Source organism: Vanellus vanellus (genome assembly GCF_965231255.1).
Source record: "Vanellus vanellus genome assembly, chromosome: 3".
NCBI lineage: Eukaryota > Metazoa > Chordata > Aves > Charadriiformes > Charadriidae > Vanellus > Vanellus vanellus.
Genome location: NC_138907.1, coordinates 79,487,394 through 79,502,908, shown reverse-complemented (window position 1 = coordinate 79,502,908; position 15,515 = coordinate 79,487,394). Strand labels below are relative to the sequence as shown.

Here is a 15,515-nt window from a genome sequence, read left to right as displayed (position 1 = left end):
CAAGATGGGGAAGACCAGAGTCTTGCAACCTCTGGCAAGAGAAGGCATGCTCCTTCTCCACCTGCCGTCAGTGCTTCGATGGCAGACAAGGGGCTGGAAGCTCTGAGGAAGCATCAGAACAGCACATCCACACCAGTCATAGCAGTAGGAGGCTCACTCCTACAGGGGACAGAGCCCTCTCCCATTCACCCATCTCACTTGCTATCCATGGAGATTTGCTGCTTATGAATAAGTTGCAGGCAGACTGGCAAAGTTGGTCCTGTGCTTGGATTACTAGCCCTTGCTGTTCAACCACATGGACACAAATTGTAAGTGCTGTGAGGGAACCCTTGAGTGTATCAAGAGTGACTATACAGCTCCAGGGGCAAGGTGGCAACTCCACAATTTTGCCATTGAAGGAGAAAGGCTCAGAGAGGTGTGAATGCTGCTCAATTATTGCAGGTCAATAACTGGTTGTGCAGCTGGTGTGACAACAGGGACTTGGCTTTTAGAGCTACAGGGCACTCTTTGGGGATAAAGGACAGCTAGGGAGAGATGGAAAAGTATCTTTACCTTCAGGTTGGCCAACCTGGTGAGAAGCACTTCAGACTATAAACAACAGGGGTGCAAATAACAATGCACAGACAAGCAGAATTTAATGGACATGGATGGAAAGCAAGTGGTGAAAGCTGACAGCTAAAAAGGAGATCTCAAAATGATAAAAGAGGGTAGAAGAGAGTCTACCACAAGTGTATGTACATACATGCACACAACTTGTTTCCCAAGCAGGAGAAACTAGAGCTTCACATGCAGTGACGTAACAGTGTTGGGCTACCTGAGATACAATGAGACAGCTTGCACAACTGGAATGCTGTTATGGATAGATGGACGCAAGCTGCTCAGGAAAGACAGGCAGGGCAGATGAGGGAAGAGGGTAGTCTTCCATGTGAGCGAGCAGCTTAGATGCATGAAACTTAATGGGACAGAGAACAGGTTGGTTGAGATCTTGTGGTTCAGGATCAGAGGAGAAACTAGTAAGGGCAACATCATGGTGAGTTTGTTACAGATCACACAATCCAGGTGAGGAAGTAGATAAAGCCTTCTTTAAACAACTCAAGAAGTTTCTGCATCACAGACCCTGGTTCTTGTTAATCTCTGACATCTGCTGGAAAAGCAACATCATGGGATGCAAGTAGTCAAGATTTCTTGATACAAGCAATGGATGGACCAGAGCTGACCCGCAGCTGAATCTGTTACATACTAACAAGACACGGTAGTTCTGGATGTGATTATCAGTGGCAGCTTTAGCTGTAGTGACCATGAAATGGCAGAGTTCAAGGTCGTGGAGAGACTGATAAGGGAGAGCTCTCTGAGAAGATTTGATCCATTTCCTTCTGTAGTCTCTGATGCTGCACAGTCTGATGACCTCTTTCTGCAGCTCCTTAACTTGGCGACAGACTTTCCCCCAGCACACACCTCCTACAGGCAAGGAGACCATCTTCCCCTGCCCCAACAAACTCAGTGGGAGGCCCCAGTCTCCTGTAACTCCAGACCTGGAGAACTGCATCCTCCCCTTCAGGAGCTTGGTCCGAGTGCTGCAGACCACAAAGCTGAAGCTGTTTCAGACCTCCTCCAAACTCTCACTGGAAAAGGAGCTGCAGCTGAAGAGATACACTACAGCCCAACCAGATATGAAACTGCACAGACTGAAAGCAGTATGACCTCACAGCGCAATGTACATAATTAGAATAAGAAATATTACTAGCAAGTTATTTGATTCCGAATGCAGAAGTTATACTTAAAAAGGTTAAGCATTAATGCTGCCTATTCTTTCTCTACAAACTACCAGCTCAATCTAATCCTCAGTTCTGGTATTTGGGTCTTCTCTGGAAGAAGCTTCAGCTATTTAGGGGGTTCTCATTCTCATAAAATAATAGATTGCAGATAGCATTTTCCTTAGAAAAGCAATTCCACTGAAATCAGGGGAGCTGTTCCTGGAAGAATATGCTTAGATTTTCTGAAAGATCAGAGCCTTAATTAGCATGTAATTAGATCATAATTACACAATTCATTTTCATTTCAATGTTCAATGAGTTTACTAACTCTTTAATTCTAAAATTATTTTTTTTTCTCAATACCTATATTCTATATTTTTTTTTAATTCTAGTTTAAACATAATAGTATTTGAAAACTTACAGAAAATACAGATCTATTTTTGATTGAAGTAAAAAGCTTTTCTTTCCTTTCTCATTACAACTTCAGTGAAAACAAAGTTTCTTCCCATTATCTACCTAAGACTATGAACTCACTGGGACAAACTTGGTACCTTGCTGTTTGTTTAGACAGTATCCATCACAACTCAAGGCGATATAGCACGGCAAGAAACCAGTTATTGTCAAATTTCAGATAGTTTAAATAGACGTCTAAAGCCGGTTTAGCCAGCCAGTTTTGAAAAAGTGAGAAAAGCTAGGTTTTCTGTTTACATATTTTCAAGGTTTACACTAGGTTGGTCTCAAACAAACAAAAGACTAGAAGAAATCTACTGCATCACCAAGACTAAAGAGACTCCATGATAAGATGCTTGCTAATCAATAAGGCAGTCCAGGTTCAAGAAGCTAGAACAGTCACTGGTAGTTTTCTTTCCTATTATGACACAGGAAATAAAGAGGTATAAAATCTCTTCAGTATTCAACATACTAAGTACTTTCTGGAGAGCTGATGCTATCTATACAGAGCTAGCAAACACTGCAGCTCTCAAAATGTTGGTGGTTTGTTTTTTTTTTTTTAAAACTCTTCATGGAAGAAATAGAAACAGTCTGATGAACAGTGTTTATGAAAACTAGGTAAATGAAACAATGGCAGTCTGATTCCTCAGACTTGGGGGGGGGGGGGGGGGGGGCAGAAAGAGATACACCATATGAGAGAACAAAAATAGAATCTACAGCAATTAGTTCAAGTAAGTTGAACTAATTTAATTCAACAAGAGCCTGTGCATTAGTATTAGATTATCTGTTTTATGTTGCAAGCACATATCACACCAGTGAAGAGGAAAGGTTATGCACTTTTTATTATCTTTAAGCACATAACCTATTTGCATTCAGACTCCAGAAATAACACTTCCTATCAGTGTTATTAGATAACTTTTAAGAAGTTAGAATAAGCTAAACAAAGATTTATTTGGTGATTCTACTGCAAGAAACAATAAAACCAAAAACACAGGCATTTCATATTACAGTAACAACTAGAACAAAACCAAGAGGTGCACCACAACCTCTGCCTTATACACAGTTAAGAACAAGCAGAATAACAAATATGTTCAACATTAAACCTTCTGTTTTTTCCCAAACAACATGCTTTTCTTACACTTTTCCTAAACTAATCACTCCATTGGGTTTCAAAGATGGCAAAAGAGGAGAAGTACTGACACTGTGCTGAACTTGATAACTCTTTACATGACAAATTGAGTAAACTTAAACAAACTCACCATTTCAGTGGTGTACCTTCATATTCAAACCATATTTCACTAACTTCCTCTTGTCTCATAACTTTCTGAAAGTGTTTCTTCACTTTGTCTGTTACCAGCGTCAAGTAGCTTATCCTTGGCAAAAGCAACTGAAAGAAAAAAATTAGAGAGGCTTTAAGGAAACAAAATTTACTAAATTAAGAAAAATCTGTAACAAGTATGCATTTTCATAACCAAAATTCAGTCATTGGCTTTTTTCACCCTCTTTAAGGTAAGGTATCTTTTAGAAAGTTTGCTTATTAATGGTCAATGAAAGGCTATAAAATTATGTACTCAGAAGATGCAGATTACCAGTATCCAATACACTAACACATAAGAAACAGTAAAAAAATAAGTTCTTGATTCTTTTGATGTGGTGGGAGGGAGAAGAATGGAATTTAATTTCTGGTTTTCTGTATTTAAGCAGGCCAAAGAAGTTTTCAACATTTTTCATATGAACAGATAGAAAAATGTTCTAACTCCTCATTGAATATAAAGAGCAACTGTGTACCAGCTGTTATTTCAAAATGGAAATTCCTACAAAATTTCTTAAAAAAAGAATGAAAACTAGCTGCTTAAGGGTTTGGTTTTGAGAGCATTTCGTATTTCCAATAGTTGGCAATTTCCGCTTTCTGTGTACTGGGTTTGCCAATTCAATTCGTCAAGACTACTATAACTCTTCCACTATTTAACCTTTGCCCAGCTACTGAAATCAGGAAGAAAACTGACAATATTTCATCAGTTGAGACAGGACACCTTCTTACAGCTTTCTGTTATACTATCTTTTTTTCCCTCAAGTGTAATGTTATGCACTATCTGAAACAGAATGCCATGTTATTTCTTATTTAACCCCCGCCTTTTTTTTTTCTTTAAGGTCTCATGCCTAGTAAGAGTGGTTAAGCAGACTGCATCAGTGTACTGATAACTGTATAGCATATTTACTTAAGATGAATCAGTCCATAAGCTTTAATAAACAATGTCTTTCAGCATCCCAATGAGAAAAGATTAATCTCCCTGTAAAATAACATTTAGCTTTGGAGCAGACATGTTAATTTTCACCCTGTAAAGTTATTTTAATTTCCTAATTATTAATAAAATAGATGGTCCAAGGAATAAATAGAAAAAAATATTTTTTGCATATTTAGAGAAAGAGAAACTTTTGTTTTCCAGTGTTCCTCAGAACCCTTGTTGTTTCTTAAAATATTTTCTTTATAGCATATGGATAATGCTAGGCCTTAAGTGAATGTCTATGGTACAGATGTCCCAAACTATGTAAGGATACATTTTGCCTGGTGGAAAACTTGATCTCTGCTGCAACATTCTTGCAGAATCTCTCCAAAGATTAGACTACACTGTGATATATAAATTAGATATCTTGGCCATGATACTAGAATGTATTTACAAATACCAGATTCAAAAAGAAGTAGTATGGAGAGTAAATCAAGAGTAAGTTCTTATGAAAAAGAATGGATTTGTCTTTTAAATAATGCTGCATTAGGTTACTAATCTGCAAACATCTGTGAAACCACTAAATTTTAGGATTACATAAAACTGCAAGAGATCAAGACTCACCACTGTCACAGTCGTCAAGTCAGTTAACACTTGATCTTTTATGTACCATATGGTTTTCTTTTTCCAGCTGTTGCTATTATTACCATTATCAAATTGTTTCTACCTTCTTTCATAGAAGTATAATTCAGCAAGGTAATTAAACAGAGCGTTCAGGTTTAAAAGGTAAACGATCTTAAATTCAATGAAGTCATGTACATACTCAAGTGAGAATTGTTTGGTACCCCAATGACTTGAACGACATTATATTTTTTTTTTCTTTATTAACCTAATTCCACACACCTACACTGATAGTCCAGACTATTCCAATCAAACTCAAATATTTTTGGTAATAGTTCCATATTATTTCTGTGTAATATTTCCAGTTAAATTAATGCTGCTATATTCTGATGAGACCCATTTGGACTGCTGCAAAAGCAAATTTTCAGCATGCTGCATGTGACACAGCCATGCAGGAATTGATAAATATATTAAAGCATTATTGATTGCAGCACTGTTTGACATAACCCTTTAAATTGCATAACTAATTTCCTCTGTGAAATATTTTACTTTAGTTTGTAGTGTGGAAGAACAACGCAGTTCCTGTTTCAACAAAATTGGAGATCACAGACAATAACCAAACAGCACTTAACTGAATTTAACAGAACATGGCCAGCACTCCCAATGAGCCTCTTCGGAGTACAAAATCCAACAGTTAATTAGGTTAACAGAGACTGCCTGTTTTTCAGAGATGCTGAGCATTTGCAGCACCTACCAAACTCTTTTTTTTGGTCTTCCCACCTCTTCCATGGGAGACATTAAAGAATCCAATTCTATCACTTTTATAGTTTTAATTATCCCAGAGATTTACAAGTATACTAAATCTGTTAAGCAAGACCTTTAAAAGCATAGTTTAAAGACATTTTTAGTTTGTTACCCCTTTTAATATCCCTTCTCTACCAGTTGTCTACACCCAGTGAAAACCACCAGTTAACACAAAATATTTTTACTCCAAAAATCCTGTAATTTTTAAATGCTATTACTGAGTATTTCCAGAGGAAAGGTACTAAAAAAAATTTAAGGAAAAAAAACCCTTAACGTATTTAACTACATGCTGGGCTTTAGTCAATCTCTCTGAAACAGAATCACGTTAATTGTTTTACAGAAGTCTCTGTATGAAAACTGGAATTCTACACAGCAGTTCACTTTCTAAACTATTAGACACTCAGAAGCATCTCCAACACTGTAGCCATGTGGCAAGGAGCCTTCCTTTTAGCCAAAGCCACTTTCACCAGAATGACACCTCTCAAACAAACACTTTCGCTATTGACTCCTAAACCAGTCCATGCAGGCCAATGAGGCTATACCCTTTGGCTACCCCACAGCAGTATTTCTAGATGCTGAGAATGAACTGTCATGATTCAGTGACAAGAGTAATGCTTGGTTTAGGGCTATAATACCTAATAAGTAAAAAGAATAATGGATGATCATATGACAAGACATAGCAATCTAAGTTAAGGCAAATCTGACCTAGTGGAATGAGTTTTTTGGTTGGTTTGTTTGTTTTGGGGTTTTTTGTTTGGTTTTGGTTGTTGTTGTTGTTTTTTTACAAATAACCTTCTCTCAGTAAACTTTGTGCTAAAGGTTAGAACAATGCTATGAAAATCAGACACATCCAACAATGCAAATAATGTAACAACAGCAACCTGAATGTAGGACTGATAAATCACTACATAATGTGCTAAAAGACAGAATACCTATCATAAACAACCTACAGTACTGCATGGACAAATACACAGACAAGGTAGTACCAAAGTTTTTAACGAACAGACTGAGTGCATATTTAGCATAGATTCAATAGTTGACAATTTAAATAATGTATGAGAGAAAATAACTAATAGGAAAATGGATGATATAACACATACGGAATTAAACAGAAGAGAATCACAGTTTTGATTCAAGTTGTCTGGCAATTGACTCTGCCATGCTGCCCACTCATTAATGGTGGATGAATATAATGCTTGCTGTTCACTATGCTGCATAACAAAGAAACCTGAATGAAAAAAAACACTTTCAGTTGAGTTTTGTGGCTCAGGAGCTACATCTGTCTTGTTCCCTAGAAAGGATGGGGCTTGTAAGAAGATTCAAGAGAAGTCTAAAGCAGTCGGTATGTGAATGAATTACTTCTAAGTGTCAAGACCAAGTAAGAATTCCTGAAATGTTAAGTGAGGCTTGGTGCCATTCCCTCCAGCAACCAGTTGTATAAGTTTTCTCCCAGTCAGTATAAAAACAAAAAGCTGGCACAAACTCCCTCAAAGTAGTCAGAGTACATGATACAAAGCCAAGTAGATGTTCATGACCTGTTGGGATCAGACCATTGCAACAGTAATGAAGACAAGATAAACAAGTCGCTTGGTACTAACAATTAAAAAAGTACCATTTGAGAACATGAAAAATACCCTAAAATTCATATTCTCATCTGAATGCATAGATCAACGGCCAACAAATAAGATTAGGAGTCCTCCTCATTAAATTAAGAAAACAAAAGTCAATCTCCAGATACATTACCAGGCAGAATAAATCCTAGTAGGCTAGAACACGCCATCCCCAAAATTACACAAACCACAACACCTTCCTTTCACATATTGTCTATTGTGACAGTATTTAATCACAATAACCAGGAATGCTTTCTGTAGACGTTAAATGAAATGCAAGGAATTCCTAGTGCCTAAGGAAACACTTGCAATATGTTTTTGTGCATAACGAGTACCTCTCCAGCTATCTCCACAGGTTTTGTTGCAGAGCAAAACACCATTTTGCATGCAAAACAGAATTAAAAAAAAAAAAAAAATAATCTAGATTTAACAGGAACTGGACTGGTCTGATCACCAATGTACCCAGGATGAAGAAACAAAGCATCCTAACATGCTATGGCTTCATGTTGCTCACTATTATAGACATCTTAATAGAACATCCCTTCTGACACTGAGGAAGCTTAAAGAGTAGCCCAGTAAAGGCTAATCCCTTGGGCAGAGCATCATTCTAAGACTGCCTTCTGCTGTAATTTTGTTCATTACACCTGACATCAGCCAATGAGTACTCCGCTTCCTGTACGTGTTTTATTTCTAACTGTTGTTTGCACCAAGAGACAGACTGTACACCATTTTAAAATAAAAATTGTAACAACTTTAGGACTAGGTCGAAGTCAGATACTTCAGCTACAAAAGTAGTTCAACCTAGCTGTTCCTAATTATGTTTCCACTCAAAACACGAGCATCTGTAGGAAACACTCCAAAGAAACTTGACATATCAATTTCCAGTGTAACTCTGCCTCTACTACAGGAAGAAATAGCACAGTGTTTCACCTGAGCTGCTTAGCCTTGATGTCACTACTCTTTCCAAAAGATAAACAAGCTTATTTTAAAGTAGCTCTGCTACCCCCATGCAGTGCCATAATGCAATACACGCATGCATCGCTCCTGTGCTGTGCTAATACATCTAACAGACAAGGGTCTCCTGCCACACTGCTCACAAACTGAAATCCATCACACAGACTCTGGGTTGTTTTTCTAACCCCTCACCATCCAGAGTCTAAGTCTTCCACCATCTTCATAAAGCAAGTTCCTCAAAGCAGAAGCTTTGTCTCCCTCGTAACCTAATGATGCCAGTATTTCCTTCCCATGCAGCCTTCCCATTTAGGGAAGGCAGTCCGGAATACAGATATTGTATCTACATTAAGCAGCACAGAGATGTGGTAAAAGGAGACATGTAAAGCCAAACAGCTGGTGTCAAGGACTGGGAAAGTTCACTACATACACTTTTTTTACTTAATTTTGGGGAATTTTGGTGTTTTTTACTTCAATTTAGCTCCAGTTTGATTCCATACACTAAATGCCCATTAGCAGCTGAAGCACATCTTCTGCTTCAGATTCACATGAAAGTGATTCAGCTTGTGGGCTATAAGACTGCTGTGTGATGCAAACCTGGGTACAGTAAGCGGAAAGGATAAGACTTGCTTCAAAAATGCACTCCAGATCTGAACAAAAACATTAATGTAAACACACTCTGAAACCATGAGAACTAAACCATGATTTAAAACTCCGACTGCTATTTTACCTTTTACTATTATAAATCCTTGGTCTCTTCAAGAAGCAAAGCTATAAGTCAGCTCAAATATGACCTGAAAAAGGACGAAGCTAAAATTTTAGGATTGTGATCTGCATGTAACTAGATTTTGCAGAAATAGAGAATCAAGCCTTGAGAATTTTTTGTGCACACTTCAAGCGGAGTAAATAAAAGAAATCCTACCAGCTTAAAACTATCTCCTTGGCTTAGAACATTGGCCACACCATGAAGATAACATGGTTTCAGGGTTTCCATGCTGATGTTGAACAGATCAAGACTGCAAGTCTCTACAATTAAACTCATACCTTTCATGTAGCTCTTATACTCTATATATTTTAACTCATATATACTATATATATTTTAACTTATATAAAAGAAATCTAAAGTCTGAAACTTCTAGATAGCTCAGATGCATTTTGCAGTAGGTCAACTGCATGAAGTAAAAGTGCTTCTGTTTTACCAGTGGTGAACCTAAAACACAGAGAGATGAGCACTATCATTACTGAACAAAAAGCATTAATGCTTTATTAGGTTTCAAAAAAAACCACAATGAACACACATGGAAATCAGAAACTGATGACATAAAGAGACTGTGAGAGACAGAAGAAAAAAAAATTTCTATCCAGTAATATTTTCAAAGTGAATGATATGACAAGATTTAAGGATTTCAGAATCACGTAAAAACTCATAATACAAGATTTTCCTCCCAAAGTTTTCCTCCCAAATACTTGCTACATTTCAAATTTACGTTTCACTGAATCAACTAACATTCTCTATCAATCAAATGTTTATTACGTGCTGAAAGGATGAAAACTGCTGAGTACATTATAAATAAATACCACATAATTATAGAAGGCCCTTCCAATTTACAACTGAAATACACCCATCACCCTCGTTTTCATCATCAGCTAGCAATCCAGTTCAGATGCTGCACTGTTAAGAAATTACAGATGCTTTAGAAAAGTCCATGAGCAGAAATACTGGAGCCAGTGTTCATTATGAGTTTGTGTTACATGGGTGACTGATCTTAGTGTTTAAGATTGCACAAAGCTCTGACTGAAGTTATGTCTGTAGTAAGGTAACATACAAGTTCTCTCCCTTCTTCTGGTCATTACTCAAGAACATAAAAGCTCACCATGAGTACATGTAGAGCCTCCTCCTTTTACTTAATTACTTATTGACTTTTTCATACTTTTTTTTTTTTAGATCTTATCTGTGATAAGTTTATCTCACTGGTGAAACAAGCATAAAGTTTTGAACTTGCTGTGAAGAGAGATGAATCACGCAGAGTGGTCATACAATTTACTTTCAGGAAGTACTGGGATTAATATGAAAAATGGGTTGTTTGGGATTTTCCTACAACATGCAGCAGCACACATGATGAGAATGAAGGAAACAATCATAACTATGGCACTGGACTATCTGTGACTACCTTTGTTATACTCACATAGTAAGGTTCAGCTTCCCTTTCAGTTATCTCATCCTGATACAGCGTGAAACATGTTGGTATTCGGCCAAACCACACATCTCGAAGTACATCTTTGTCATCTGTCATTCTTCCAATGGAGAGTGAAGCACATGTAGATCAGCTTTTTCTTCAGCTAGAACTGCAACCCTGCTCCCCCCAAAAGAAACAAGTCAGCACTACTGCAAATTAAATACACCTCGTTAAAGGCTCTCCCGTAACTACGCTCCTGCAAACACGAGCAACGCTGTGACCGAGACATTAAACGCATCAGTTTGTACAATGATGGGAACCAGTTCAGGCCTCCAAGTTAACACTTTCCCAACTACAAACACACGGTAGATGACAAGTAAACGAGCATTTTCTAAGTCTGTCTCACACCCCAACCATAAAGGCAAAGCGACCGTTCCAGTTACCACCTTGCAGTCACCTCACAGCCCCCTCACTCCCCCCAAGGCCCCGGCTTTACCGCGGGCGAACAGCCCGGGACCCGCGGGCAGCCAGCAGAGCCGGTGCCCGCAGACGACCGAGAGGACGGGCAGCGGTGGGGACGACGAAGCGAGCAGGTCTCTCGCCGGCGGGGCCGCGGGCCTGCCCGGGGAGGAGGGGGACAATCACCGAGGCCCCAGGACGGGCCCCAGCACCCCCCTCCGCTGCACTGAGACCCGGGGACGCCCCGCCAGCCCCTCTGGCCCGACGCCCGCCCGCAGGTTCGAGGAGGCGGTCGCCCTCGGCGCCGGCAGCAGCGGCTCGGCCCGCCCCGCCCCGGCCCGGCGGGGTCTCCCTCCCGGGCGGCCACCCGAGGTGAATCAGCAGCCACACTGGGGGCCGGACCGACGAGCGCTACGGCGGCGGCCCCCAGCGTGCTCTCCCCGGGCAACGGCAAGGCCCGGGGGGCCGGGCCGCCGCGGCCGCGGCCCCGCCCCAACCTCAGCCTCAGCCTCAGCCTCAGCCCCTGCCCGCCGGGGTGAGCGGCGTTCCCCAGGAGGAGGGCCGACCCCAGGCAGCCCCGCCAGACCGGGAGGGAAAAGGAATGGGTGGGACAACCGTTACCTCAGTCGCGACCCGCGCCACCTGCCCGCACACGGGGGTTGCGGCGCGCCAGGCAGGAACTGAACCTCGGTCCCGCCCCCGCCGCGCCCCCGCCCCTGGGCCCCGCCCCCAGGCGCATGCGCCCTACGCCGCGGGGCTTCCGCCCGGCTCCCGGCGGGCAGGAACCGGCGTTCCCCCCCAGCCGGCGCCGGAAGCCGGAAGCGGAGGGGGCGGGGAACGGCCGGCAGAGGGGCGTGGCGCGGGGCGTGGCGGGTTTGAGGTCCTTGGGCGGGAAGGAGGCGGAGGCGTGGTCTGAGGACGGCCTGCGGCGGCGCCCTGATGCCTCAGCAGCGGCCGGCCCGGGCACCGCGATAGCGGTGGGACGAAATCGGTCCCGCAGAGCGTTCCCCCGTGAGGACGCGGCTAGCGGCAGGGCCGGAGGCGGGGGCGCCGCCTCTGGGCCGAGCCGTCCGCGGAGCCGCTGGGCCGGTAGGCGGCGCTTCTGCCCGCGCGCAGGAGCCGGTGACCGTTCGTGCTGGAAGCGTCGCCTGCTCACGGGATTAAATGCTTTTCTGGTACTGTTGAGCACAATCTGCCCACGTAAACTCTTACCCGGCTGTTCTCCTTTCTCGTTCTTCATGTAGGATTTCACACCATGGTCACAGGAGGGTGAGGAGCACCCGCTGCCACCAGGGACACGGTCTCTCACGTAGCGCAGCATCAGCCTCGGATCGGTTTTTACCGGCGCAACGGGCGCAAGCGCACCGCGAATTCCACCTCTGCCTTCTAAGGAACGTCTCCCGCAGTCAGTTCAGTCCCTCTGCAAATCCCCATCTCGGTGTCCTACAGCTGTGGGAGGGGACAGGCAGGACAAACAGCGCTTTTCAGGTGGCAGGAGGGAACGGCGTAATTCCGAGGAAGGTCTGCATCATAGCTGCCGTGCTGGTATGTGTCACGCACGAGCAGTCGTCAAAGCCGGGTTCTTCCGTGGCACGACGTACAACCGCAGCAGACCTATTACAACTGGTGTTTTGGCAGTTAACGTTCGAAGGAACGTTGAGAAAAGGTGGTTTTACCTGATGGGGACGGCACACGCCGCAATTTCAGTAGTGCGGTGTTCTTGCTATGCTGGCTTGTGGCCACCAGATGTCACGCAGCGGCCACTGCTGCTGAAGGTGTCTTCATTCAAGAACGAGTTACTACTGACTTTTTGTGGGTTTTACCCAAAGACTGGCATTTTAATGAATGTGTATGTGGCTGATTCAACTGTATGATTTGGGGAATTTTAGATTTTTTTCAGTCATCTGAAAGATTAGAGAAGTCTGAAGAGCTTGATTTATTTTTTTCCAATTTAAATAAGCTTGTCATTATAACCTCTTTTTGATAAAACATAATATTATGAACACGAGCCCTATTATAAATTATTAAAAAAAACCCCACTTTTTTGTTAATGCTCTATAAGCAAAAAGTTTAGCTGTGGCACTTCTGTGATTTGGAACATACATAATGAAACTTTATCTTCTTTCGAAGGGTTTTTGTGACACATTAATTCAAACAACAGGAAAATTGGTATAAACCTAGAGTAAACTTGATATTTGATGTGGTCTACCCCAAAGCATAGGGAAAAGCAGCATATAGCACATGCTATATTGCAAGGCCTTTAGGCTCTCAAGTGACCAGTTCCCTTATGCTGCTAAATATAGGGAACTTACACTTGCCTTGGGTGCAGGTATTGGGCAGCACCTCTAAAGGGCATGCTAACGCTGAGAAGATGGAAGGGGAGGGTTCCTCCAGAATTACTCCCTGTGCACACACAGCAGTTTAACTAGCATAGATGGGTGGAAATGACTGCCTTGCAGACCTGGAATGGCAGAAACTTCTGGAATGGCAGAAACTTCTGGATGCAGAAGGACACTTCCATAGACACCTGCGCAGAACTGATCCCGCAATTACAAAGGCATCTGACCGACAAGCACTGGTCATTGCTACAAGCTTCTCTACAGATTTCTGCAAGGAATCCCCTTAATGTTGTTACAAGCCCGTTGAAACTAGTCTGATGAGGCTGCATTGACTGGTGGAGCTGCTGTGAGGTGCTAGCACCACTGCAAAAAAAAAAAAAAAGTATTTTTCCCTTGTTACAAGATTTAAAAACTTTCAGAAAGCTTTGCACGTATTTACTCTTTGCCCTTTCCTCCTATGAGTTCCTCAGAGTTCTTCTATAGGAATGGGTTGTTTCAGTAGTGCTGAAGAGTTTGACTGATCATTGCAGCAGCATCACTGAAGATAATGCCAGCTTGCATTGTAAAGAAAATGGCCCAGAAACATACACTGGCATAACTGCTCCCACTCATTTTTTTTCTCATGAGCAGGAAGAAGTCTGACAGCACCGCTATTAGCCATAATACTGGTAGAGTGTATAGACTGAGGACCCATTCTTGACGCTGCCTGTGCTTACCTCTTGAGGTCTTTCTTAACCTCTACTGCTACAGCTCGTGAAGCACAACATTGGGCAGCTAGACTGTGTAATCAGCATTCTGTTGATTACTAATGACAAGTACCAAACAGATTAAACATTTACTTTTGCATTATTCTCTCATGTATAGTATAAGAAACATAGGCACCTGACTCAGGCATATGGATTCCACTCCACAGGCCAAAAATTTAATACCATCGAGTGCCCAATTCTTTTGCTAGATCTAGATACAAGATGCTAAGTAGAGAATAAAGCACAGTGAGTTATAAAGTGAGATAACTTGCTATTTAGAGTATCTTCCTATTTCAACATCCTAGCAAACTGCTGCTGTAGTTACCAGACACAAATGAAGCAAGATACATTGTAAAATCTGTGTGAGATTATAAAGACAATAGTTCTATAGGCAAATGAGGCTCTGCTACTGAGATGAACTTGGTTGTAGGTAAATACATGAGATATAATGTAACTACTGAACAAGTAAAGTAAGCCTGAAGTGAATGCCAACATTGCTATTAAAATGACCATAAATAATGAATCTGAATCCAAACATTAAAAATAATTGCTAGGATGGAATGTCAAAACAGGTACAATAAAAAAGGAATTACCTCCTTTGGCATATTGTTTTCCACATTGTTATCTAATGCTTCAAGTTGCATCATCACTCAGCAGAATGGACAGGTGTAAATGGGAAGGGGAAGAGCTCAACAAACATATTTCCAGTTCCAAAGATCCTCAAGCAGTATTCCCCCATTTAAACGTCATCATCAGGCAACACACAGTGAGTCATTGCCTAATGGCACCTGAATCAAAACACCTGTTAGTGAGTACATATGGAATGTGAAGATGCTTGGAAAGAACAAGATTATAATTAAAGATGCATTAATTCTAACAGAAATAAGAGAAATGGAACAGATGGTTTACATACTTGTGGGCAGTTATGTTTTTGTGTAATGGTAGTGGGGATGAGGATTTGTAAACAGAATCACTATATAATTTAGGTTGGAAGGGAACTTCGGAGTCCTTTCCTGACCTCTAGGCCAACACCCCTTCTCAAATCAGGAGTAGCTACAAAGTTAGATCACATTGCTGAAGGCAAATAATGCCAACATTTGGTTGCTGAAAATTTACCAGAAATAAAATGTGAAATTGTATTTCGCTGTATATTTTGCTATAACTGGGATAACTGATATTCATTGCTTTGATCACATGGAATGAATTTAATGTTGCTTTCATAGAACTGGTATTTTATGGTACCTACATATACACTAAGTAAGGATCATTCATATGTGTAACAACACTGTCGGGTGGACAAAAAATTCCTTTTATTCAGGTCTGGCTCCTCTTTGTGTAAAATCCTGGCTCCATTAAATCAATGGCAAAACACACAAAGA

At 41.4% G+C, this 15,515-nt stretch overlaps 1 protein-coding gene across 1 annotated transcript in view; it reads right to left on the bottom strand.

Annotated features, from left to right (window-relative positions):
- Window positions 1-11,742, bottom strand: part of ATG5 (autophagy related 5) — an 81,597-nt gene extending 69,855 nt beyond the window's left edge. The window contains exons 1-3 of the mRNA XM_082481407.1: window positions 11,673-11,742; window positions 10,602-10,769; window positions 3,464-3,591 (exon numbers count right to left, since the gene is read on the bottom strand). Of these exons, the coding sequence (XP_082337533.1) occupies window positions 3,464-3,591; window positions 10,602-10,709 (236 nt within the window). The 5' untranslated portion in view covers window positions 10,710-10,769; window positions 11,673-11,742. The remainder of the gene's footprint in view (window positions 1-3,463; window positions 3,592-10,601; window positions 10,770-11,672) is intronic.
- Window positions 11,743-15,515: the final 3,773 nt, after the last annotated feature.